At 42.8% G+C, this 27179-nt stretch overlaps 2 protein-coding genes across 3 annotated transcripts; both read right to left on the bottom strand.

The window, feature by feature from the left end:
* Positions 1-258: 258 nt before the first annotated feature.
* nfatc3b (nuclear factor of activated T cells 3b) lies at positions 259-20403 on the bottom strand. Its single transcript, XM_055933501.1, has 9 exons — positions 19879-20403; positions 14827-15994; positions 14243-14405; positions 13094-13293; positions 10927-11099; positions 9979-10119; positions 9846-9901; positions 8674-9736; positions 259-1830 (listed from the first exon to the last, which is right to left on the bottom strand). The coding sequence occupies exons 1-9, from the start codon at positions 19964-19966 to the stop codon at positions 1721-1723; spliced, it is 3162 nt and encodes a 1053-aa protein (XP_055789476.1). The 5' UTR covers positions 19967-20403; the 3' UTR covers positions 259-1720.
* Positions 20404-20509: 106 nt separating this feature from the next.
* dus2 (dihydrouridine synthase 2) lies at positions 20510-26943 on the bottom strand. 2 transcript variants are annotated; one of them, XM_055933502.1, is made up of 16 exons: positions 26855-26943; positions 26386-26529; positions 26214-26259; positions 25996-26087; positions 25789-25832; positions 25514-25574; positions 25349-25396; positions 25185-25250; positions 24947-25017; positions 23670-23756; positions 23387-23555; positions 22975-23096; positions 22639-22782; positions 21972-22059; positions 21793-21866; positions 20510-21541 (listed from the first exon to the last, which is right to left on the bottom strand). In XM_055933502.1, exons 1-16 carry the CDS (start codon positions 26858-26860, stop codon positions 21307-21309), a joined length of 1497 nt encoding a protein of 498 aa, XP_055789477.1. In that variant the 5' UTR covers positions 26861-26943; the 3' UTR covers positions 20510-21306. The 2 variants fall into 2 exon arrangements, with proteins under 2 accessions (XP_055789477.1, XP_055789478.1); XM_055933503.1 differs by lacking the exon at positions 20510-21541 and having other exon boundaries at positions 21810-21899.
* Positions 26944-27179: the final 236 nt, after the last annotated feature.

Genomic DNA, 27179 nt, shown 5'->3' with positions numbered 1-27179 from the left:
TGAATGTGATTTTTTTTTTACCCATCTACAAATAGGTGCCCTTCTTTGCATGGCATTCGAAAACCTACCTGGTCTTTCTGTTTGAATCTATGTTTGAAATTCACTGCTCGACTGTGGGACCTTACATATAATTGTATGTGTGGGGTACAGAGAGGAGATAGTTATTCCAAAATCATGTTAAACACTATTGTTGCACACAGGAGCTTATTATGTGACTTGTTAAGCTTTCCATAACAAAGGGGTTGAATACTTATTGACTCAAGATATTTCAGCTTTTAATTTGAAAATAATTTACAAAAAATTCTAAAAACAGAATTCCACTTTGACATTATGGGCTATTGTGTAGGCCAGTGACACAAAATCTGAATTCAATCCATTTAAAAAAAGTCAAGGGGTGTGAATACTTTCTGAAGACACTGTACATGTTGTCCCATTCCTGTGGTCGCAACATCATGCATGTGTTGACTGAGTGGGAAAAAAGGAGAAAGTGTAACCACCTACACCCACGACCCACCTGTTGTAGGCCTATATGATTTTGAAACCACTCATAGATACAGCCAACAATATATATATATTTTTTTTAATTGAACAAAACCACCTGATGAAGAATCTTTGACTTTGAAATAGCTGCTTCACACCTGACATATTGCCAAAGAGTGTCATATAATTCTTTATAAAATTGTAACTTCTTTGGAAAGTAAAATCTTGAAATAGAAAATGGGCATACAATACCAGGCCGGCAATACAAGGCTACGGAAATGTATCATTATTCTAAAGAATCATACAACTGCAAGAGCTACAGTATAAAAAAATAGATTAAAATCTAATGTATTTTGCTAATAAATATTACATTAACACAGCATTTACTATTTGGCCTTCTTCAGCCTCTTCATTGACATCAAGGTTCTTTCAACAGCAAATTAGTAATTTTTATGCATTTATAGACATTAGTTGACATATTTTAGCTGTGCCTCCATCTGCTCTTTTTCAAAAGGCGACAGGAAAATCTTTGGTATGAGAGGCATAGCCATCTTTTTTCCTGAAAGATACTTTAGTTTGACTTGAAAATCCTGATCTGTTAAACAGGCATAACTTCTCTACAACCTAACCACCTGTATGAATTACCAGCGACTGGGTTGGTAATTGCACCAGTTAAAGACATGCTTGGGAACTTTGGTGACTACGAATTATTTTTTCAACCTCCCGTTTTGGGATGGATGTGTCAATGTGTAGTTCATACATGCATAATCTATGAGCAGAATTACTGTCTTCTCTCAATTAGTCACGAAATCCCTCGTTTGAAAGCGACTGTTTTTTGTGAAGCTGTGCTGTGCCATTTTCGCTACATTTTCCCCCACATGGGCCAGCCCCCCAGCAATTCAAGTTCTAGCCAATGAGCTTCAGCCCCTAGCCATTTGATTGACAGCTAGCAAGATGCACACACAGCAGAGCGACAGAGAGAGCAATGACTTGGTGCACATATGTGACATATGTGACATTTTCAGGGACAACTTTTGGCTTGTGAGTGCTACTTTCAAAACTACTGGCTAAAAAGTATACAAAAGAACAGGAGAATCTCTTTTAGCCACCACAGTTTTGCCATCAAAATTGTGATCAGTTAATAATAGAACTGCCAAATGCATTGATAGCACCAGTCAACTCATGTCCTGAGTAATGATGATTAGAAAACGAATGAAAGACAAAGAATGGAAGAACATTGTCACTGGAGAATCACAGAATCCCATTCATAAGGATCCTGTCCTGGTTGGCTGGACTCTGCTGCACCACCACCAATGAGCTGAGATATGTCTCTGTCGATGATCTCATTCACTGCAAAAGAGAGACACACAGGGGTTTAGTTTCAAGCCTCTTGTTGTTGGTTTCTTTATAGTTGATTCAGCCATCTGAGAGCAGCATTGCCCATCTCCTAAATATAAACCAAATCACAAATGTAAAAAGTAAATGACACATCAAGCAATACAACATTGACACATACAATGCAGTGCATTGTTGATACAGATGTAGGATCTTAATTTGAGCCAGTTTGCTACAGCTGGAAAATTATCCTGCAGCAACAGGAAATGTGAATTATTATGTTGATTATAATTCATTCATATTTTTTTGTACGGGATGATACACTTTACGTTAGGGCAAATCAGGTTGAAATTTTAAAGTGGAAATTAAAAACTTTAGAAGTATTTGCATTTCCTGCTGTGCAGGAAAACTCTCATCAACAAAAGACTGATCAAATTAAGATCCTACATCTGTACATTGTATTATTTTAGTGACACTCTCCCTCTAAAAATGTCACGCATTATGAAAAATGACCAAGCATTGAGGCCTTGTCTAAAGGTTAGAGTTGGCTGTATGGTGAAAACATATTCTGGAGCTTTATCAAATGGTGTGATCCATGTCGATGGCTGAGGCTCCGGTCTGTATTTGTGATGTCTATTTATATTCCCCACAGTGCAACAAAAACACATGGATCATAAGGCCACATATACACTGTCTATTCATAGCCTGCCCATGAAAATGTGGTGTGTTTGAAACCCGAGCTGTGTATGAGGGTAGATGAAAGACCACAAGTAAAAAAATAAAATAATAATAATATATATGTTTCATTGTCACATACATTGGATAGGTGCAGTGAAATGTGTTGTTTACAGGGTCAGCCATAGTAGTACAGCACCCATGAAGTAAATTGGGGTTAAATGCCTTGCTGAAGGGCACAGCGACAGATGTTTCACCTTGTCGGCTCGGGTATTCAAATCATCAGTCCTTTTGGTTACTGGCCCAACGCTCTAACTGCTTACCTGCCGCCCAAACAAACATATGTAAACAAACACACAGCACCAGGCTAGCACTGTGGGGACCGAAATAACAAGTCCCTGGCTTTTCCAACCAACAGTCTGACGGGAACTCAGACAGCTTGACTGCACCAGCTCCCTTCCTCCAAGACCAGTTACAAGACACTGTAAGGGCCTTAAACTATTTTATGCTTTAAACCTCTTATGGCTGAGATCGGCTAAGATCCCGTTAATGGGATCGATTTGACAACAGCCAGTGAAAGTGCAGGGCGCCAAATTCAAACAACAGAAATCTCATAATTAAAATTCCTCAAACATACAAGTATTTCCCACCATTTTAAAGATAAACTTGTTGTTAATCCCACCACAGTGTCCGATTTCAAAAAGGCTTTACGACAAAAGCACACCAAACGATTATGTTAGATCAGTACCTAGTCACAGAAAAACACAGCCATTTTTCCAGCCAAAGAGAGGAGTCACAAAAAGCAGACACAGAGATAAAATTAATCACTAACCTTTGATGATCTTCATCAGATGACACTCATAGGACTTCATGTTACACAATACATGTATGTTTTGTTCGATAAAGTGCATATTTATATCCAAAAATCTCAGTTTACATTGGCGCGTTACGTTCAGTAATGTTTTGCTTCCAAAACATCTGGTGATTTTGCAGAGAGCCACATCAATTTACAGAAATAGTCATCATAAACTTGAATAGAAGATACAAGTGTTATGCACAGAATTAGAGATATACTTCTCCTTAATGCAACCGCTGTGTCAGATTTCAAAAAAACTTTACGGAAAAAGCAAACCATGCAATAATCCGAGTACAGCGCTCAGACAACAAAACCATGTTGGAGTCAACAGAAGACAGAAATAGCGTTATAAATATCCACTTACCTTTGATGATCTTCATCAGAATGCACTCCCAGGAATCCCAGTTCCACAATAAATGTTTGATTTGTTCAATAAAGTACATAATTTGTCCAAATACCTCCTTTTTGTTCGCGCGTTTAGCCCAGTAATCCAAATTCATGAGGCGCGAGCAGACGAAAAGTCAAAAAGTTCCATTACAGTCCATAGAAACATGTCAAACGATGTGTAGAATCAATCTTTAGGATGTTTTTATCATAAATCTTCAATAATGTTTCAACCGGAGAATTCCTTTGTTGTCATTATTATGCTATTCCAGTTTCAACTGTTCTGCCTGCGGTTATGGAACCCCTACCTGTCCCAGACCTGCTGTTTTCAACTCTTAATGATCGGCTATGAAAAGCCAACTGACATTTATTCCTGATTGTTATTTGACCATGCTTGTCACTTATGAACATTTTGAACATCTTGGCCATGTTCTGTTATAATCTCCACCCGGCACAGCCAGAAGAGGACTGGCCACCCCTCATAGCCTGGTTCCTCTCTAGGTTTCTTCCTAGGTTTTGGCCTTTCTAGGGAGTTTTTCCTAGCCACCGTGCTTCTACACCTGCATTGCTTGCTGTTTGGGGTTTTAGGCTGGGTTTCTGTACAGCACTTCGAGATATTAGCTGATGTACGAAGGGCTATATAAAATAAACTTGATTTGATTTGATTCAGAAATGCAATGGAACGCAAGCTAACTTTCATGTGAACGCGCGTGGTCAGCTCGTGGCACTCTGCCAGACCCCTGACTCAAAGAGCCCTCATTCCCCTCTTCTTCACAGTAGAAGCATCAAACAAAATTCTAAAGACTGTTGACATCTAGTGGAAGCCCTAGGAAGTGCAATATGACCAATATCCCACTGTATATTCGATAGGCGATGAGTCGAAAAACTACAAACCTTAGATTTCCCACTTCCTGGCTGGATTTTTTCTCAGGTTTTTGCCTGCCATATGAGTTATGTTATACTCACAGACATCATTCAAACAGTTTCAGAAACTTCAGAGTGTTTTCTATCCAAATCTACTAATAATATGCATATCTTAGCTTCTGGGACTGAGTAGCAGGCAGTTTACTCTGGGCACCTTATTCATCCAAGCTACTCAATACTGCCCCCAACCATAAGAAGTTAAGCAAAACAAAATTACTAAAACTAAAAGATCCCAGCACTGTAAATCAATGAAATCACTGTCATTTGAAATTAAAATGGATTAAATCCTTTGAATTAAATCATTATCACCTAATGTGGCATAAGCTTGCTGTACCTTAATTTATGTATCAGAGTCGCAGAAACCCTGTAGGGTGAAAGTCCAAGTTCAAAGAGGACCCTTCCACCAAACTCAGACCAGGTGTCTTATTTCCAAGCCATATGTAGTGAGGGGGTTGTGGGGGTGCTATGAATACCTGGCATCACTGCACTGTGACAGCTGTGCCACAGACGGTAACTGAAGCAGATTAGCATGCAAGTTACCATCTGTGTGATTATAGTGTCTATAGTGTCAATCACAGTTAAAAGTGTTATCTCCTCAACTAGCAACCAGGGCTCCTGCCTATAATTAACCTAGATCAGCGTTCTTCAACCCTGTTCCTGGAGAGCTACCTGGTATTAGGTTTTCACTCCAACCCCAGTTGTGACTAACCTGATGCAGCTGATCAACCAGCTAATTATTCGAATTAGGTATGCTAGATAACCTACAGGGTTGGAGAGCCCTGACCTAGATCATAATGTACGCAAACACACATAGACATATGTGCACATATGTGCACAACCGCGCACACACACATACAACGGCAGGCAGCCATGCAGCCCTGTAGGACAGCAAACAAAGACCCAGTGGGCATATGCCTATGGTGACAAGAAAACTGGGCAACAGTGACTGACTGTGTGGTTGGGACAAACACAGTCCGTCCAGCGAGAGGTGATTCATTAAAATATCTGGTCGGCATGGTGAGAGCCTGAGCTTAATGGTTCATTGCCTGGCCCCTGAAGGCTTGTAATTACAGCCAGCCCTACTGCTGCCTATCACCTAGCCCACAGTGCAATGGCATCCATTGATTCCTGCACTGTAATGTTCTTTATTTCTGCTTTCTAACCGATTTCTTTAAAGTAACTCTCCTGAGAATAAAATAAATAAGACCGATCAGATAGGGAAAAATCATCTATTCTACCCCTTCATTCATAGCTATTGGCCCAGTAATAACTGTGCTCTAAATACCCAAGATCAGTGGTTCCCAAACTTTTTATAGTCCAGTACCCCTTCAAACATTCAACCTCCAGCTAGCACAAGGGTCAGCGCACTCTCAAATGTTGTTTTTTGACATCATTGTAAGCCTGCCACACACAAACTATACGATACATTCATTTAACATAAGAATGAGTGTGAGTTTTTGTCACAAGGCAACTCGTGGCAAGTGACAAAGAGCTCTTATAGGAGCATGTCACAAATAATAACATAATAATAATCAATAATTTTGCTCTTTATTTTGCCATCTTACATATAAAACTTTATTTGTTAATTGAAAATTGTGAATAACTCAGGAATTAACCACAGGTTAATGAGAAGGGTGTGCTTAAAAGGATGCACATAACTCTGCAATGTTGTTTTGTATTGGACAGCGTCTCAGTCTTAAAAAAAAATCCACACACAGTCTGTGCCTGTATTTATTTTTCATGCTAGTGAGGGCCTAGAATCCACTCTCACATAGGTACGTGGTTGCAAAGGGCATCAGTGTCTTAACAGCGCGATTTTCCAACGCAGGATAGAAATCTGGCAGTGGCTTCTGATTAAATAAAATTTTCACAGAACCGCTTGTTTCAATTTCGATGAGGCTCTCTTGTTCAGATATCAGTAAGTGGACTGGAGGCAGGGCATGACAGGGATAATGAATCCAGTTGTTTGTGTCATCCGTTTCAGGAAAGTAACTGCGTAATTGCGCACCCAACTCACTCAGCTGCTTCGCTATATCACATTTGACGTCGTCCATTTGCACACAAAAAAATCATACAATGATGGAAAGACCTGTGTGTTGGAGCTCTTCTCTGTCCTTGTTAATGCAGACAGAGAAGAGCTCCAACTTCTTAATTATAGCCTCAATTTTGTCCCGCACATTGAATATAGTTGCAGAGAGTCCATTGAATATAGTTCCTGTAATCCTAGATTCAGATCATTCAGGTGAGAAAAAACATCATCCAGCTAGGCCAGTCGTGTTAGAAACTCGTCATCGTGAGTCGGTCAGACAAGTGGTCAGACAAGTGAAAATTATGGCCAGTAAAGAAAACTTTAAGCTCGTCTCTCAATTTAAAAAACGTGTCAATACCTTGCCCCTTGATAACCAGCGCACTTCTGTATGTTGTAAAAGCGTTACATGGTCGCTGCCCATAGCATTGCATAGTGCAGAAAACACACGAGAGTTCAGGGGCCTTGCTTTAACAAAGTTAACTAATTTCACTGTAGTGTCCAAAACGTCTTTCAACCTGTCAGGCATTCCTTTGGCAGCAAGAGACTCTCGGTGGATGCTGCAGTGTACCCAAGTGGCGTCGGGAGCAACTGCTTGCACGCTCGTTACCACTCCGCTATGTCTCCCTGTCATTTTACGGCATCAGTACAGATACCAACACATCTTGACCACCAAAGTCCATTTGATGTCACAAAGCTGTCCAGTACTTAAAAAATATCCTCTCCTGTTGTCCTGGTTTCCAGTGGTTTGCAGACGAGGATGTCTTCCTTGATTGACCCCCCATAAACGTAACAGACATATACCAGGAGCTGTGCCAGGCCTGCCACGTCTGTTGACTCATCCAGCTGTAACGCATAGAATTCACTGGCTTGTATGCGAAGCAGTAATTGTTTCAAAACATCTCCTGCCATGTCACTGATGCGTCATGAAACAGTGTTGTTTGATGAAGTCATTGTCTGTATAGCATTTTTGGCCTTTTCCCCCAGCATTGTCCCAGCCATATCCGCGGCAGCAGGAATAATTAAGTCCTCCACAATAGTATGAGGCTTGCCTGTCCTCGTCACTCGGTAGCTCACCATATAAGACTCTTCCAGCCCCTTCTTATCAATGGTATCTGCTTTTATACATAACTTACTAGTCAAAAGTAGAATTAATTCTCGCTCAAAAAACACACGCGGCTTATTTTTCAAATTGACGTGTTTTGTTTCTAAATGTCTGCGCAAGAGTGAAAGTCTCATTGAGTTGTCAGATAGTACTTTTGCACATATATCACACTGTGGCTGAGGAAAGGCACAACTCCCAATATAAGTGAACAACAAATCAATTGAGATCTCATCATATTTGTGCCTCTTCGATGGTCCAACGTCCCTGTCTGTTGTTCGGTGCTTTCCCGGGTAAGGGGGCAGTAGCTCTTCGGATGCATCAGATTCACAACTGTCAGTGTCCATGCTAGCTGGGCTAACAACAAATGTAGAATTACTGGTGCTAGCATTGGATGTGCTCGTGGAAGCAAAACAACTTGTGCAGGTGTAGTACTGGTAGTAGCTGGTATGTGTCTTTTTTTAACCATTTAACAATTTTCGAGCAAACGGAATGAGCAGCAGCTACGTTTGACTACATACGGACCGTTAGTGGAATTCCCGCGAGAGTAACGGTTAATGTAATTGGATGTTAATTATTTGACTAGACTACCTGTATTTGACATTGTGTTGTTATTTTGCTGAACACCAGATGGTTTCATTTTAGGCAGTAAAACGAGGATACTCAGGCGAGAAAAAAAACTCACACAAATGTATAGCGCCGTTGGAAAATATACTGTTTGAAAATTTTTGAATATTTAAATGTTTTATATAAATGTTTTTAATAATAAAAAAATAAGTTTTTATATTAATCACTTTTTTATTGCCGTACCCCCGACAGCATTGCGCATACCCCAGTAACCAAGTTTGGGAATACCTGCCCTAGAGAACATTTATCATCTGAGCCTCTTACCATCATCCAGTGTGATCTCCTGGAGCCTCATGTTGCCGAGAGGCAGCTTCTCCTCTGGTTCCTGCTTGATGTTCACTTTCTCTTGGTCGTTTGAGAAAAGGAAATGGGGGGCCGGGGGACACTCCTGGGGGTCACTACTAGAGGCCAGGCCCTGGGCTCTGCTGGGGGACAGTTGCCTCAGAGGACCCCCAGAGGAGGCTGATGCTGACGGGGAGGTGGAGCAGGTTGCTTGTGCTCCAGGGGTGGGGGAATACGAGGCAGGCAAGTTTCTGGCAGAGTGATAGCTCAGATTATACTCAGCCTGTAGGGCTGCCAGGTCAGAGTCTGATTGGGAGCAGTGGTAGCTTAGAGAGTGCAGCTGGCTTGTATTCTGGGTGTGGTTTCCCGCAGACTGGAGAGTGGCGCCAGAGAGATCAGGTCCAATGAGGCTCTGGTACATTTCCCTATGAGGGCTGGAGGCAGCTGGTTTGGTCTGGGCAGACTGAGGTCGATTGACCTGGGGTGCGGCAGGGCCAGGTCTCATGGGAGAGCTGGCCTGGCCGCTGTAAGGCACATTGTGTTGTGTGACCTGGTAGACAGGCTTTGTCCGAAGGGGTGGCATGGGGTCAGGTGTATGCACAAGGCTTATCCGCTGGTATCCCATACGGGGGCTGTAGCTGTGGAGGTGAGGGGAGTGCTGAAGAGGCGAGGAGCCAGAGGGAGTGTATGCTGCCTGGGAGGGTGGATCACAAGGCACTGGGTGACCACCAGAGGAACCATACAAGGCCTTGTCCTGAGAGAAGGCCACGCCAGGAGAAGTCAGCTGGCTGCTGGTTGGATATAGGCCAAGGGGATTGGTGCAGGTAGACAGATAGGCTGAGTCTCTGTGCTCTTGCTTCACTCGAGTTGCCACAACTGTACAGTCAATGGCAGTGGGATAATGGTGTGGAGAAGCACCAGCCAAGTATGTGAAGTTTTGTGTCTGGCTTCTTCTCCTCTTCCCGTTACACACATAGAACTGCACCTGGACTGCAGAGCTCACAGTTGTGTTGTGGTAGGTAGGAATCTCAACCACGATTCTGGACTGCAAAGAGAATGTTTCAAAATGATTGATTATCTATTCAAGGGATCCACGGTTTCTGTGAGGTCCATTTCATGTAACTTTTATTAATGTAATGTACATTACTACTTACTCTTTTACTCTTTTCTCCAATAACGTTTCCGTCAACTTCCCATTGTGTGTGTCCATCTGGAGAGATAAAACATCACAATTAATAACACATTAATAAACCTCTGCTAAAGTTGGGCAGCGTCACCATCTCTTACCAGGGCTTTTCTCCAGGAAGATGACCTTTGACTCTGGGGATATGTTGGAGCCGGTGATGACCATCTCCTCCCCCCCACTGACCAAGCAGCTGACGGGACTGCAGCTCTCCATCTGGGGAAGGTCTGTGGCCGAGCGCTGGGCTGCAAGCCAATTACATTTAACTATTTTATATACTGTACAGTAAAACAACATTATGTAAGCTACTGTATAAAATAAATTCAAGGGGAAAACTCTGACTTCTAGTTATAGTCTTACCTAATTATTATAGCCAATAACTTAATACAGGTTACATAAATAAAGAGTTTTCCTGGTCAAGTCGGCAGGGTAGCCTAGTGGTTAGAGTGTTGGACTAGTAACCGAAAGGTTGTAAGATCGAATCCCCGAGCTGACATGGTAAAAATGTGTTGTTCTGCCCCTGAACAAGGCAGTTAACCCACTGTTCCTAAGCTGCCATTGAAAATAAGAATTTGTTCTTAACTGACATGTTAAATTAAGGTAAACTTTTTTTTTTAAGTCCCATAATGGAGAAAAACTCAGGACTCTATGAATCATGTACATGTATCTTTGAATGTATGTACATACCATATACAAGGGATCATCAAGTAGAGGATGGTCAGGGGCCGGTACATAATTACAGATCATTTGTGGACCAGATATATTTAACTAAAACATAATAATTTCAAACCTTGCTACATTTGTATACGTTCATATATATTTCTCTATTATGCATGGGAATACTTTGGAACAGATTTCCAAAATTATGATTTGCTGGTGTTTTTAGTCTTTATTGTCCAACAATCTATAAAAATATATCTATTTTGTTTTTTAAATATATTATTATATTTTGTTCAGAAAAATAAAATCGTACGCGGGCCAAATTTGGCCTGTGGGCCGCCAGTTGGGGAACCCTGCCATATACAATATGTAGCCCTACTGAAGATACTCACAGCACTCCACAGGAATAGAGGCAGCTTGCAGGCACATGACCTTTCCGCTGGGCTGAGGGATATACACACGGAATGCCACTCGCACACGTGTGTTCTTCCTCCCGATGTCTGTCTCCCCCTTCCTGAGCTCAATGTCAGAGTTCCTCAGCTTCAAGATGCCTGCACAGTCAATACTATAGAGGAGGACATACAAGCACAAGACAACATTATATAAAGGCCATTTGAATATAAAAGCTAATAATTGAATATAGTAACCTAATAAAATAGGCCTATAATGCTATGAATAGTTCAAGTTATTCATGTGTAATTTGATGGTGTTATGCAGTTTGTTGATTAGTCACAACATGTATCAGATAGTGTGAGAGAGATCTAGTCTCGAGACAAAATAATACCTGGATTTTTCTACTATGGAAGGCAGCCACATTTCCATGACAAAATAAACTCAGCAAAAAAAGAAACCTCCCTTTTTCAGGACCCTGTCTTTCAAAGATAAATCATAAAAATCCAAATAACTTCACAGATCTTCATTGTAAAGGGTTAAAACACGGTTTCCCATGCTTGACCCATAACCAATGACCCATAATGACCCATAACCAATTAATGAACATGCACCCATGGAACGGTCGTTAAGACACTAACAGCTTACAGACGGTAGGCAATGAACGTCACAGAAAACTTAGGACACTAAAGAGGCCTTTCTACTGACTCTGAAAAACACCAAAAGAAAGATGCCCAGGGTCCCTGTTCATCTGCGTGAACGTGCCTTAGGCATGCTGCAAGGAGGCATGAGGACTGCAGATGTGGCCAGGGAAATAAATTGCAATGTCGGTACTGTGAGACGCCTAAGACAGTGCTACAGGGAGACAGGATGGACAGCTGATCGTCCTCGCAGTGGCAGACCACGTATAACAACACCTGCACAGGATCGGTACATCCGAACATCACACCTACGGGACAGGTACAGGATGGCAACAACAACTGTCCGAGTTACACCAGGAACGCACAATCGCTCCATCAGTGCTCAGATTGTCCGCAATAGGCTGAGAGAAGCTGGACTGAGGGCTTGTAGGCCTGTTGTAAGGCAGGTCCTCACCAAACATCACCGGCAACAACGGGCACAAACCCACCGTCGCTGGACCAGACAGGACTGGCAAAAAGTGCTCTTCAGTGATGAGTCGCGGTTTTGTCTCACCAGGGGTGATGGTCAGATTCACGTTTATCGTCGAAAGAATGAGCGTTACACCCAGGCCTGTACTCTGGAGCGGGATCGATTTGGAGGTGGAGGGTCCGTCATAGTCTGGGGCGGTGTGTCACAGCATCGTCGGACTGAGCTTGTTGTCATTGCAGGCAATCTCAACGCTGTGCGTTACAGAGCAGACGTCCTCCTCCCTCATGTGGTACCCTTCCTGCAGGCTCATCCTGACATGACCCTCCAGCATGACAATGCCATCAGCCACACTGCTCGTTCTGTGCGTGATTTCCTGAAAGACAGGAATGTCAGTGTTCTGCCATGGCCAGCGAAGAGCCCGGATCTCAATCCCATTGAGCACGTCTGGGACATGTTGGATCGGAGGGTGAGGGCTAGGGCCATTCCCCCCAGAAATGTCCGGGAACTTGCAGGTGCCTTGGTGGAAGAGTGGGGTAACATCTCACAGCAAGAACTGGCAAATCTGGTGCAGTCCATGAGGAGGAGATGCACTGCAGTACTTAATGCAGCTGGTGGCCACAAGATACTGACTGTTACTTTTGATTTTGACCCCCCTTTGTTCAGGGAGACATTCCATTTATGTTAGTTACATGTCTGTGGAACTGTTCAGTTTATGTCTCAGTTGTTGAATCTTGTTATGTTCATACAAATATTTACACATGTTAAGTTTGCTGAAAATAAATGCAGTTGACAGTGAGAGGACGTTTCCGTTTTTGCTGAGTTTAGCAAAGCTATGGTCTGTTTCAAAAAAAATTCTCTATGTAAAAATATGCTTATTCTTCAGATTACAATCAATTCCCATTTTTTACATGCTATGATCTGTTCTAAATCTTAAAAAATGAATAGAATTCACAGTGGAAGCCATTTTACATTTTAGATCATAAAACGAATAAATCAGAAGCACAAATGTTATATTTTTTGCCTTTGAAAACATAAATCTTGCATGGTTATGACCAGTACCTGCTGGACATATTGTTTTCGGGGAGCAGAGGTATTTCCAGAACCTTTGTACTGCTTATTACACTTTCCTGGCAAGCAGTAGCCACCGTCTTTCCCGTTACTCTGTGCACCTGGTAGAAGGCATGCGGTCTCAAGTAGCGATCGTCTGCCGTTCCAATGAAAATCTGCAGGTTGACTGGCTTCTCGTTGTATCCAATGAGCTGAAAATGAAACCAATCCATAGAGATATTAATAAGCATACTATTGAAGCATACTAGAGCATTTGATCTACAAAGCTATAAATACACTGTTTCACTTCTTCTTATGAGCACTCTTTTTCTGAGCACTGTTTTCTAAGAAGACCTGATTATAATGTGATTATAATGACAACATGAACTGAATAGTGTATATTTCACTACATATGCATAACTGTGTTCATCATGTTTGGGTCTATTTATAAACAGTATGCCAAAACAATACCAAAGCTCTGTACAGATAGCATTACACTCAGAGAACGTCTAAAATGTGACCTGAAGGATGAGCACTATTTAGTTTACTTATGGAGGGTTTGTAGTGCGCTTTCCCTACAGGAGTCCTGTAAGGGATATCCAGAATTGCCCACAATGAAATGTCCAAATTGAAACCAATTGAGGTCACCACAAATTTGTTGTGCCATAAAGGAGCATGAGATTGAGGAATGTTGAACCAGCCTATGTGATGTAATGTACGGGGAAACACTGTTAGTGGCATTACAGAGGACTAGAGAGTGAAGCTGTGTGGCTTTAACACCAGAGTCAATTCAATGTAACACTTCCTTTGATATCTCAGGATATAACACGTTGATTGACACTTCAAGGTTACAACTGAACTGCAAACAGCAGTTAATCAAAACATTATTTATTCAAACCAGGCATAAAGTTTTAACCATTTTCTGTTTTGCTTTGATCTCTTAGAGAGCCTCAAAGTTTGCAGTGTATCAATAGCACAATCATATTGATATTCTAGGTGAGAGCCTGACACTGACCCTCTATACATACATTTGTCATGTTGACTTGGATTTACATAGAATGTGTCTAAATACTTTATCTGTGCTAGATTGAGCTTCCTAAGTGAAAATACTAATTGAATCCAGGTCTGGTGTCATGATTTTGAGAAAGTCTTGCTTATTACCTTGACTAAAGGGTGTCCTCCTGAGGCCGCCTTGATGGCCCCCCGACTGCCCTCTGTCTCATAGTGGGCCCTGTGGTGGCCCCGCGGCTGCACATCCACCTTCAGCTCACACTGGCCAAACTGGCTGGGCAGGGGCCAGTCCAGAGGGGGCAGGGACGAGGTCCTGGGTGGGGGAGCCAACACAGGGCTGTATTAATTAGGCAGCAAATGGAAGGAAACAGACTGAAACAGGGAGGGACCTGAACTTGTCCAATAAGCAATGCTCATTTTAAATTGACATTGTTTTGTTATGTTTTGGTACATTTCGCTACAGAGTGTGTGCACTAATGAATATGACCCAGCAGCTCTTTCTCATAAACATACAGTCATTCAGATTTGGTGTTAAAAATACAATGGGGGTCTGTGTTTTGTTCTTCACCTTTAGTAAAGCTGTGCTGACCCTTTGCTTTGCAAGGGTTCTATGATAGTACAATGTCTGCACCATGCTGAGTGATCGGGGAAATGAGAACACGTTTTCAACCAGTGGTTGGCATTATGAAGCACGCATGTGAGTATTGATGCCGATGTGATTATGAATAACAAACCTGAAAAGGGGTGTGTTGCCAAGTTTGGGTTTGCTCCAGGTGAAGTGTGAGGGAACCGAGAGAAAAACTTCTTCAAAAAGGCCATCCTGTTTTAGAGTAGACCCAGACTCCTCTGCAGGTGAATCCAGGTAAGGCAAAGCAGCTCTGTGGTCTTCCAGCCCCTGCCCGGAATCTCCCTGTGCTTGGAATAGACCCATGTGACCCTGATGAGAGGTCCTCCTGGTCTTGGATGGAACGTCTACCTCAGGGAAGCTGTACAGGAGGGCCCCCATGGCACCAGGGCTTCCAGCCACCCAGGTATCCTCTGTCACACTGCCCCTGGGAGAGTGGCCCGGTGTGGGGCTGGGGGAGTGGTGTGGCGAGGGGGAGGGGGAGGCTAAGTGGACGTCGGCACTGGAGTGCCTTCTTTTCCCACAAGGGGATGTGGGTCTTGAGCCAGACCTGGAGGTGGGATGCAGGTTCAGCCAGTTCTCATCTGTGACACTGTTGCGCGGGGAGTGACAGGGGGACTGGCGGGGCGATTGGCGAGGGGACTGGTGGGGCGAGAGTGAGTAGGTGCTCATGAAGTACTGCTGCTGCCACAGCTCTACCCCAAATCCCCCTGCGGCCTGGCCCTGTGGTGAGCAGATAGGGGAGGCCAGGGGAGAGGCCAGCGGGGAGCCCAGGGTGAAGCGGGCGGCCGCCTCGTTTAGCTCAGCCTCCACGTCATCATACACGTGGGAGAAGGACTCGCAGGAAGACATGTCAGACAGCCAGCTCCTGGAGGACAGGCTGCTGCAGGGGCTGGGGTTCAGGGAGGATGAGTCCCTGTAACAGGGGTCCAGGGACAGGTAGAGGTGATCCGTGGACGAGGAACACTCGCGGCTGCACTCCCCCCCGCCATCTGCCCCGCTGATGAGCAAGGCATCCTGGCTGGAGACCAGCTCTTGGTGACTGATGGATGTGATTTGGATGCTTGGGCAGTCAAATGCCTTGGGGATGTGTCCAGTGGCACTGTATCTGGAACCGTGATCTTCATAGCTGGAGCTGGGGTGGTAGTTACCATGGGCCTGCAGAGGAGCCTGGTTAGAGACAGCTTGATGGCGCTGGTGACTCTGTTGTACGTCCAGGGCCTGGCCAATAGGCTGGGTGGTGTAGTATTGCGTGCTGTCATCAGGTTCTGGACCAGCTGGGTATAGAAAGAAAGTAGGCCAATTGAGAGTGTTGTTCATTTGCAATGTAAAGTGTCTACTCTTTAGAGCGTAGCAGATAAAAACAGTGCCACTGCACCCTGTATTAATCCGGAGTCCAGACAAAGGAACAGACAAACAAATGATAATTCTCTGATATATTACTCTCTATTTGCATCTATCCTACAACAGCCTAGACATCCATAGGTTAACCCACTGGGAAAGGTTTGTCATAAATGCCATTGCAGTCTCTACAAAATGTGGGGAAGACAAGAATAGAGACTGACCTGTTTAGCAGAGGCCACTGTAGAATGGCGATATATAGATTAACAGCAGCACTCGCCAGGCTAATTCGCATAACTGTATGTGCTCACAGCTGTCAACAGAGCAGAGGCAGCAGCATTAGAAGCGGCCTACTACTAATAAACAGTTTCACACAGGACACACGCCCACACACACTGTTTCTCTCTGGCCTGGTCTGGTCTGCATGCAAAATGCAAAGAGGGTGAAAGGTCAAATGGCTGATTGTGCCTAGATATGGAGCACATAAAATAATTGCCTTTGGCCTTGACTTATTTCCAAATGCAATGAATGTAATGAATATAAATATTATCTGATGCAACATGGGCCCAGCAACCCCTCTGGCTGGGTGGTAGAGTGTGGCGCCTGAATGAGCTGCGGGTGCCATTTACAACCGTTAGAAATAAGGAAGGAAACAGACAAGAGAAGGGCTGATGGCAAGAAGGGAGTGGGTGGCTATCATTATGATTTATGCTCTTCCATTACAGTAGACATCACCTTTCACTTTTCATACCCCAATGTCGCTGGCATTTGATCCCTTTTGAGTACCTTTCTACTGAAAACTGCTGCTGAAATCTTTATCTTTGTGCAATACCAATAAAATAGCAAAATGGGCAGTTGTCAGTAAAATAGTATTTTATCCTACAAAGTACATAGTTATACACTGAGTACACCAAACCTTAAGAACACCTTACTAATATTGAGTTGCAACCCCCCCCCCCCCCCCCCCCCCCACCCCCCCTGAAAAAACATCCCAGAAATTTGCCACATGCACAAAAAGCTTATTTATCTCAAATTGTGTGCACAAATTTGCTTACATCCCTGAAAGTGAGCAGTACTTCCAACCGGCCTCATAACCGCAGACTACGTATAACCACGCTAGCCCATGACCTCCACATCCGGCGGTGTCGTCTGAGACCAGCCATCCGGACAACTGATGAAACTGTGGGTTTGCACAAACAAAGAATTTCTGCACAAACTGTCAGAAAACGTCTCCGGGAAGCTCATATGTGTGCTCGTCGTCCTCTCCAGGGTCTTGACCTGACTGCAGTTTGGCGTAGTAACCGACATCAGTGGGCAAATGCTCACCTTCGATGGCCTCTGGCACGCTGGAGAAGTGTGCTCTTCATGGATAAATCCCGATTTCAACTGTACCGGGCAGGTGGCAGACAGTGTGTATGGCATCGTGTTGGTGAGCGGTTTGCTGATGTCAACGTTGTGAACAGAGTGCTCCATGGTGGTGGTGGGGTTATGGTATGAGCAGCCATAAGCTATGGACAACAAACACAATTGCATTTCATCAATGGCAATTTGAAAGCACAGAGATACCGTTACGAGATCTTGAGGCCCATTGTCGTGCCATTCATCCGCTATCACCTCATGTTTCAGCATGATAATTCGCTGTCCCATGTCGCAAGGACCTGTACACAATTCCTGGAAGCTGAAAATGTCCCAGTTCTTCCATGGCTTGCATACTCACCAGACATGTCACCTATTGGGCATGTTTGAGATTCTCTGGATCGACGTGTACTACAGCGTGTTCCAGTTCCCGCCAAATCCAGCAACTTCGCACAGCCATTGAAGAGGAGTGGGACAACATTCCACAGGCAATAATCAACAGCCTGGTCAACTCTATGCAAATGAGATGTGTCGCGCTGCATGAGGCAAATGGTGGTCAAACCAGATACTGACTGGTTTTCTGATCCACACCCCTACCTCTTTTTTTAAGGTACAGTGCCATGAAAAAGTATTTTCCCCCTTCCCTTCCCTAAAATGTAGCATATTTTTTTACACTGAATGTTATCAGATCTTCAACCAAAACGTAATATTAGATAAAGGGAACCTGAGTTTACAAATAAATAATAAATAATGAAAATAAAAAAAATGGATACTTACTCTATTTAATTAACAAAGTTATGCAATACCCAATTCCCATGTGTGAAAAAGCAATTGCCCCCTTACACTCAATACATTGCAAATGCTTCCTGTAGTCGTTGATCAGTCTCACATCGCTGTGGAGGAATTTTGGCCCACTCTTGCATGCAGAACTGCTTTAACTCAGAGGTTTTCAAGAATGAACTGCTCATTTCAAGTCCTGCCAAAACATCTCAATTGGGATTAGGTCTGGACTTTGACTAGGCCATTCCAAACTTCAAATGTGTTGCTTTTTTTGCCATTTTCATGTAGACTTGATAGTGTGTTTCGGATCATTGTCTTGCCGCATGACCCAGCTGCATTTCAGCTTCAGCGCACAGATGGAGGCCTGACATTCTCCTGTAGAATTCATGGTTCCTTCTATTAAGGGAAGTCATCCAGGTCCTGAGGCAGAAAATCATCCCCAAACCATCACACTACCACCACCCTGCTTGACTGTTGGTATAAGGTTCTTACTGTGGAATACAGAGTTTGGTTTTCGCCAGGCATAATGGGACTCATGTTGTCCAAAAAGTTATACTTTTGACTCATCTGTCCATAGAACATTCCTCCAAGAGTCTTGATGATCATCCAGGTGCTTTTTGGCAAATTTGAGTCAACTTTCTTTACGAGATGGGTCCCATTGGGACGGCAGGAAGCCTAGTGGTTAGAGTGTTGGGCCAGTAACCGAAAGGTTGCTTGATCGAATCCCCGAGATGACAAGGTAAAAATCTGTCATTGTGTCCCTGAACAAGGCAGTTAACCCACTGTTCCCTGGTAGGCTGTCATTGTAAATAAGAATTTGTTCTTATTAACTGACTTGCCTAGTTAAATAAATTGTCTGGTACAGATACCCCAAAAAACGACTTAAGTAGTACTGTCAAGTATTTTTCCTTAAGTACTTTACACCACTGAATAAACTCCACATCATTCAGAATGGCTGGTGTATTAATGCAGTGTAATCGTAAAACACTGGCGTCGTATTTTATATGTGTGTTATAAGTTTTAAAACTTTCAAAACATTCATGTTGCCTAAGTAAACTACACATTTAAAGATATAAAAAGTAAATGCTTATAACTGAATCTGACAGTCTAGGTTTATTAGGATACAATTGATACCTTACAACAGGGATAATTAACTAGATTCAGCAGCGGGACGATTTTTTCTTGAGCGGGTGGTCAGGGGGCCAGAACATAATTACAAATAATTTGTATACCAGATATATTTGATTAAAACACCATTTCAAACCTTGTTTACATTTGTGTAAATCACATATAATCTCTTTATTATGCGTACCTTTGAACAGATTTCGAAAATTTAAATCACTTGGGAGATGATTGGATGGTGTTTTTACAGTATTTTATGTTCAACAAATAAAAACTTTTGGGGTTTTTTTATCCAGAAAATTTGGGGGCCAAATAAAATCACCTGCGGGCCAAATTCGGTCCGTGGGCCGCCAGTTGGTGAACCATGCCCTACAAGACAGTAGCGACACATGTAGGTCAATGACTGCAGCCTACATTCGTAGTTCTTTTACTTTGGCTCCAGGACCAGGTAGCCAAGGCAAAACGGCAAATTGGCATCGAATGGTTAACTTTATAACATTATATTACGGCTTTGGCGAATAGAGCGAATACATTGTTGCATCAAAAAAAGAAGAGAACTCACCTACGGGGCCTAGCTGTTGTTGCGCCTCCTCCCCGAAAATAAGTCTGAAGTCCAGCTCCTCATTGCCGCTAAAATTTACAGTACTCATTCGGTCTGACGAGTCGTTTTTTTGCCGTTGTTTCAGAACTGCATTCAAGATTTTAACGATATAAGGAGGAAATATTTGTTTGTACTATTAACAGCAACAAGAAGCCTATCCGAAGTTGTAAATAGTTAAAACGACTCCAAAATCGTGTTCCCTCCAGACGACATTTATAACGACGTTATAATCTCTCGATACTTTACCAGTTCAGTTATGCAAATAAAAAAGACGCATAGACAATAGTTTGTCCGTAGTTATTCTCGACTACCGCTGAAGAAGCAGTCAGTCTACTCACTAAACTTCCATATTACAAACAAAGCATTGACAGACAGCTCCGTTCATGACGTCAGCTAAATCCACCACAGGCATCAGCCTGCGTACAGTACAGTAGCTGGTGAGAGAGGGTGCTGTACAGGCTACTTCACAATTATTAGAGTATCAAATCACCTGGCAAGGCAGTGTCTCTGGTTACGAATAAAGATAATTAGAATCAAACTGTTTAATTAAAAACAAAAACAATTGATTCAATAGCAGCCAACTCTCAATGTATACAATCAACAAAAACGTTTATTGTATAACGTGAAAGAGCAACAACCAATGAATTTAGGATGAAAACATAAAAAGCAAGTTTTCCTAATTTTGTAAGGTCCCATGTGAGACAATGGTGCAATAAATACTGCCTGAAAAAATTAACTCTCTTTATACAGATCCTGTACCGCCCTCCTCTGGCAGATTTCATTACACTGTACATACACTCCTGTCAATGATTATAAAATAAAAACTAGCATCTGGTTAATAAGAGTAGTGCAGAAAGTTGAAAAGTGGTTTTCACTTTACAGAAGAAACCTTTCAATATTGCAAGAGTAAGCAGAATGTATGATTTCAAGTAGCCTGACAAACTGTCTTGTTACACATTTGGACCTGTTTCTTTGTAAACTAATCCGATTACCAGTTTGGTTTATCAAATAAATAAAAATAATAGGGCCATTTAATAAATCCATACAGAGCATGATTTCTGCAAACCAACACCAAACAGGCTTGTCGTCACTAAACAAAATAATCCACGAGAAAAAATAAATAGCATTGAACGCCTCATGCTGATGTCTGTTTGACTATTTGGGAGGGAGCTGACAGAATATCTCAGACACTGTACGCTACTCGTTGCAATGTCTCAATCTCACAATAATATGGCCGCTACTGTATCAATCACTCCCCATGGTAAGAGCTGACCCCCGCTGCAAAACAGACACCATTTAATATAAAAGGTACATGCTGTCTTATTGCGGTCGTAAAGCAATCATTTTACACAGTGTAGTAGTCAGGCTGTGCTTGTCTTGTGCTGTACACTATTTGGAATAGTTGGTGACCCGTTGCTCTTCTGGGTTTTCAGACAAGTGTCTTTTCCTGTCTCCAAAGTATGTAGTGGTGTCCTCCTCATCTGGCGTCTCGTTGCTCTTCTCCTCCCTCTTCCTCTTGCCCACCAACCCAGAGTACTCTTCACCAGCCCGCCCCTCTGGTAGCCCCAAAACACGTAGACATACTATAGCAGAAGCCTGCTCTGCATATTTCTTTGACTTCTCCCTGCATGGTTATAAAAGAGAAAGTGTTTTTGTGTGTGAATACAGTGCACTTTAGCATTTGTATGAGTAAATAACACTGCTTTTAAGCATTATGTGTTATAACAGTGTTATCAAGCTTTAAATTCCCAGGGTTTAACTTGGTCACAAATAGAAATAAAATGAATTAAGCCTTTTGTGAACTAACAACTAACACTGGCATCTGCTAAATGACTAACATTTAAAATGTCTATAACACTTTCACTATTAACTCACCACAGAGTGGATCTGTACTTTTTCCCTGTCATCGTTACCATGGATTGGAAGGCCCGGTCTTGAGAGCGCTGTACCTGTAAACATCATACACAATGCACATAGGCACACTACACATAAATGCACTCTGGTTTTGACACATATGTTGAAATACCATGGCTAATCTAAAGTGGTCATCTTACTGTCTCATATCGTGGTTGATCCAAGTTCTCCTTGCGGCTCCACTCCAGCAGGAACATCTTAGGGCTGAATTCTCCAGGGTACTCCCTCCTGACACACAAACATCACACTTCCATCATACTATGTACAGTCATAATAATATGTGCAATATGTAATATTCACAGTAATATATTACAGGACTTCCCACTACCTACCTGCCTACACAACTCAACTAGTGATTTACTAGACATAAACCAATGGTCTTAAAGGTGCACTATGCAGAAATCGTTCCGCCGTTTCCTGGTTGCTGAAATTCTAAGAGTTCGCCTAACTTCAGATTGTGACAAAACCACCAGTCATTGTGTAGAGAATCATTGTACCATCTAAACCTCTGTGACATATCTTTTCCACAACCAAAAATATAGTAGTTGGTGTACAGAACTGACAGTACAAGATGCAAAAACTAAACTTAAGAACAGGGAGCATAGAAATAATGCACATAGAACAGATCTACAGCTTCTTAGTATTGGTTTCAATTAGAGTAACAGATTTATAAATGAAATTTCTATGCAAATTTGGTCAGGTCTATCTTACATCCCTTAAACGGCATCCACCAGACAGAGTACGGTAGAGCTGCTGTAACCCGATGAGAGAGATGGCCAAATGGCTCCAAATGGCCTTAGAACAAACCGTTCAAATTTGACACGCATTGTGGTGACATCACCATCTAGAACAGGCTGGTCGGGGTGATTGTGGTTGGTTTGGATGGCTTCCCTTCTGGCTTGTAGTTCTGCCTGGGTCTTCTTATAGTACTCCTGCAGCCCATATCCCTCACTGGAAAACACAGGTGCAGAGTTAAATACCCAAACATCAAACTTGAGTACCAACACTACAATTTTTGAGTACTTATTACCAAAAAGGTTCACCAATAGAATAATATATGAAATATAACTACATTTACTAGGAAATTAACTAGAATACTGGAATTCTGAAGTTCTCTGACATCATGACTCAAAAGACATGTACCAGATCTCTTCGTTGGTTTGGGCAGATTTGAGTTGCTTCCCTAGTGGAGACTCCACCTTATCCCTCAGCATCTGACAGAGGCAGTACTTGGTGTTGAAGGCATGGTTGTCGTAGCGGATGGCCTACAAATACAAAAAGCACAAACATTTCTTAATTGGCTTCTAACATGACACAATGTATTTTATGCTTGGTAAAGTTGGCATATAGCAAGTCATCTTTGATTTACATCCCTGTAGTTTGTGATTGCGCCATTATCAGATCAAAAGACAAGCCTTTGATTACCTAGGTAACTTTCCTATGTCATACCACAATATGTCAATCTACAATATGACAGTGATAGTTGAGTTTGGCATTTTAACACAGTGGGTCTCCTGCAGAGTGAGGTAAAGTGGACGGAGGGCGGTAGACTCACGTATTTGAGGTACTCCTCCATGACCTCCTCCACAGACAGCAGTCCCTGACTGCGGAACACTGAGGGGTTCCACATAGCCGCCCTGGCAACCATCACAGAGGACGCCCCGGTGGCCTTCCGGAACTCCTCGATGTCAGCGTGGGCTTTGACCCGGTCCAGAGAACCTCCGCTACACAAAATACAGTAAGTGTCAAAGGAAAGGACAGTCAGTCACAACCATAGAGATGAATAATTGATTTATCTCCGTGTTCACAACACCTTTGAGAGAGACAGAGCGACTCACTTAGCGATGACAGGAATGGACACCGCCTCAGCTATAGCCTGGATGAAGTCACAGTGAACAGGGTGTCTTGGTCTTTCATCTTTTAACCTGAGGAAGTAGAGTCAGTCACAAATCAATTTGGATATGCAATACCCCCAAAAAGAAAATGAGCCACAAAAACAAGCATCTAAAATCAGATGAATGCAAAATACAATATATATATACAAAAGTATGTGGACACCCCTTCAAATGAGTGGATTTGGCTATTTCAACCACACCCGTTGCTGACAGGTGTATGAAATCGAGCACACAGCCATGCAATCTCCACAGACAATTATTGGCAGTAGAATAGCCTTACTATAGAGCTCAGTAACTTTCAACATGGCACCGTCATAGAATGCCACCTTTCAAAGAAGTCAGTTCGTCAAATTTCTGCCCTGCTAGAGCTGCCCTGATCAACTATAAGTTCTGTTATTGTGAAGTGAATACTTCTAGGAGCAACAACGGCTCAGCCTCAAAGTGGTAGGTACACAAGCTCACAGAACTGGACCGCTGAAGCATGTAAAAATCATCTGTCATCGGTTTCAACACTCACCACCGAGTTCCAAACAGCCTCTGGAAGCAACGTTGGCACAATAATTGTTCGTCGGGAGCTTCATGGTCAAGCAACCGTACACAAGCCTAAGATCACCATGAGCAATGCCAAGCGTCGGCTCTGGAGCCGTGGCAAAGCGTTCTCTGGAGTGATGAATCACGCTTCACCATCTGGCAGTCTGACGGACGAATCTGGGTTTGGCGGATGCTAGGAGTACGCTACCTGCCCCAATGCATAGTGCCAACTGTAAAGTTTGGTGGAGGAGGAAAAATGGTCTGGGGCGGTTTTTCATGGTTCAGGCTAGGCCCCTTTGTTTCAGTTTCCTGGTTCCGCATTACAATGCCCCCATGCACAAAGCGAGGTCCATACAGAAATGGTGTGTCGAGATCCGTGTGGAAGAACTTGACTGGCCTGCACAGAGCCCTGACCTCAACCCCATCGAACACCTTTGGGATGAACGCCGACTGCAAGCCTGGCCTAATCACCCAACATCAGTGCCTGACCTCACTAATGCTTGTGGCTGAAGTCCCCGCAGCAATGTTCCAACTTCTAGTTGAAAGCCTTCCCAGAAGAGTGGAGGCTTTTATAGAAGCAAAGGGGGGACCAAATCCATATTAATTGAAATGAGATGTTCGACGAGCAGGTGTCCACAAACTTTTGATATTGTAGTGTAACAAAGGGGATGATAAGAACAGGACTTTACCTGCCATGAACGGCAATAGCTGCCACACCTGTGTTCTCAATTCTCTTTACCAGACTAAGAGTATCTTCCAGCTGAACACACACATAAACACAGGGGTCAGTCAGTCTGCCTCACAAGTACAATTTTAATGACGAATGTAATCTTTAACAAGTGAGGTCAAAAGACTAATGAATTTGGCTCAAAACCCATGACACCCATCTTATTGCTGTAGAAAAGGCATTGTCCTTTTAAAACTTACTGTGGGCAATATTCTGATTTTACATGTCACTGGTTTGGACACTCCTTTCACAAGTGTTCTAAGAATCTAGACAAAGAGATGACAAAAATATTGATTTTATTTCTCAACAGTGCAATATTCAATTAGATTGAGCTTACTGATGGGGGAGAAGATTGACTACTCACCGCTTCGATTTTGTCGGGGTCTGAGAGCAGAGCAGCTCCCATCCCACCCTACAGGAGATAGAGAGAAGCGAGGGGTCAGCAGACAGTCACCTTAGTGTGAACATTATATTAGGTCTGAACTGACTGACCATTCATTGACTGCTGACTGTGTCACTCATAGCCCACCTTAGTAGAGTATTCCTTAGGACAGCCCATGTTCACATCGATGGCAGCCACATCATTCTCCCTACACATTACAAAGAGGAATATATAAGAACAGGTGCCAAGGGGCAATAAGGCTTTCCTTTTCACTTGTGAGGTAGACCGTAGAACAGATTGTAGTGCCTCTCAACCTAGACCTCAGTTGCTGACAAAATATGCTTACATGTTCTTCCTATATACCAATAGAAATGGAACAGAAAGAATAGATGGACAACAGAAAGACAATGTTTAAGACTCACACTAGTCGCGCCACAATCAGTGCTCTGTCTGGGTCCGCAGTTCCCTGCAGAAACAGTAAGAGGCAGTCATGTTGGTCCCATCTTTGACATGTTGTATAAATAAGGACATGAGTCCTGTCTATGTATGATATTGACTTCAATAGCCCCGCCCCCCCAATTCCTCTAATGAAACATTGCAGACAGTGAAGGCTCTCATGTATTGTCTACCATCTGGAAGACAACACGGTCTTTCTCCTTTTCGCAGGTCCTGAACATCACTCTCTCATCAGGAGCCACGAAATCCACCGTCTCCAAGACCTCTGCAAATCACAACACACGCGCGCACACACACACACACACACACACACACTATAGCATCTCACAGTGACAGTTGTTGCAACAACAGTAATCAAAGGACTGTAGTACGGTAGGTGAGACATACTTACCATTGACAACTCTCTGACACTGTGCCATTTTGATGTCAATCAACTCCTACAAAACATACCAAAAAAATGTATTGAACACAGTAATCAAAGACAACAGTTTCAAAAGATAGATTGACAGTCAATTGCCCCAAAGCCATATAATGAAGCACACCTTCTTCACTGACAGACTTACCTCAGAGTACACAATGTCAGCACCATAATCCAGGGACAGCAGTCTCGTTGGTAAGGTGCCAACACGCACCATAGGTGCCAATGCATTTACATTGCGGAAACACAGTCTACCCACTGTATTGGCCGTCATATTTTCTTTATTCGCCTGGTTCGAATGGAAACAGAAAACAGGCAAAGCTATTAGAACAAGCTGTCCATGTCCTGAGTCTCTTCTTGGTGAAGAGGTTAGGTTAAGTGAAGTAATCAACAACGAATGGTGGGTGTAATTCTATACGAATCAGGGTTAATAACAGCATTGCTTTAGCCAAAGACAGTTTTAGCTGCGTTGACAAACATGTTTGGTGTCGCTGTTCGCTTGCGTAGAACCAGAGAAACGTGGCAGATATAACGTATTGCTGGTAATATAATTGGAGGACACACATCTGGCACTTACGATATCCTGTTTTTACTCCATAATCAAAATAACTCACCGTCATTTACAGAAAGTACATTATAGTGGTCTTCATTTGATCCCCCGGAACGCATGTTGACTCGACTTCCTGTTTGAAACCTTGCATCATCAAAACTCGCCGATTTGGTATAGAAATTACTGCATAGAACAGACAAATTCACTAAGAGTAATGTTGTTCTAAAGTGGTCGTTTGTGTGTTGTGTGCTGCATACCTAACTGTACCGGCTGTGTAAACCTGATGAACGTAAAACACATTATAAGGTATAATATTTTAAAGCCACATATAAATACTTGTTTTATTTTTCTCTGGCTGGCAGTTACTGGTACATTATTGGCACATTTAA

Source organism: Salvelinus fontinalis, chromosome 9, assembly GCF_029448725.1.
Source record: "Salvelinus fontinalis isolate EN_2023a chromosome 9, ASM2944872v1, whole genome shotgun sequence".
NCBI lineage: Eukaryota > Metazoa > Chordata > Actinopteri > Salmoniformes > Salmonidae > Salvelinus > Salvelinus fontinalis.
Note: the sequence above shows the minus strand (reverse complement) of the source record. Positions and strands in the feature narration are given on the sequence as shown.

What these genes read in the sequence shown, in the direction of transcription:
- dus2 (XM_055933502.1), bottom strand. An exon ending in CTGACATTGTGTACTCTGAG is followed by an intron (nt 26,260 to 26,385) that starts GTAAGTCTGTCA and finishes TATGTTTTGTAG; the next exon opens with GAGTTGATTGACATCAAAAT. An exon ending in GTGTCAGAGAGTTGTCAATG is followed by an intron (nt 26,088 to 26,213) that starts GTAAGTATGTCT and finishes TGTGATTTGCAG; the next exon opens with AGGTCTTGGAGACGGTGGAT.
- nfatc3b (XM_055933501.1), bottom strand. Translation starts at nt 19,966, where the DNA reads ATGAGTACTGTAAATTTTAGCGGCAATGAGGAGCTGGACTTCAGACTT. An exon ending in GGCAACACACCCCTTTTCAG is followed by an intron (nt 14,406 to 14,826) that starts GTTTGTTATTCA and finishes TCCCCCACCCAG; the next exon opens with GACCTCGTCCCTGCCCCCTC. An exon ending in CTTCCTGGAGAAAAGCCCTG is followed by an intron (nt 9,902 to 9,978) that starts GTAAGAGATGGT and finishes TTATCTCTCCAG; the next exon opens with ATGGACACACACAATGGGAA.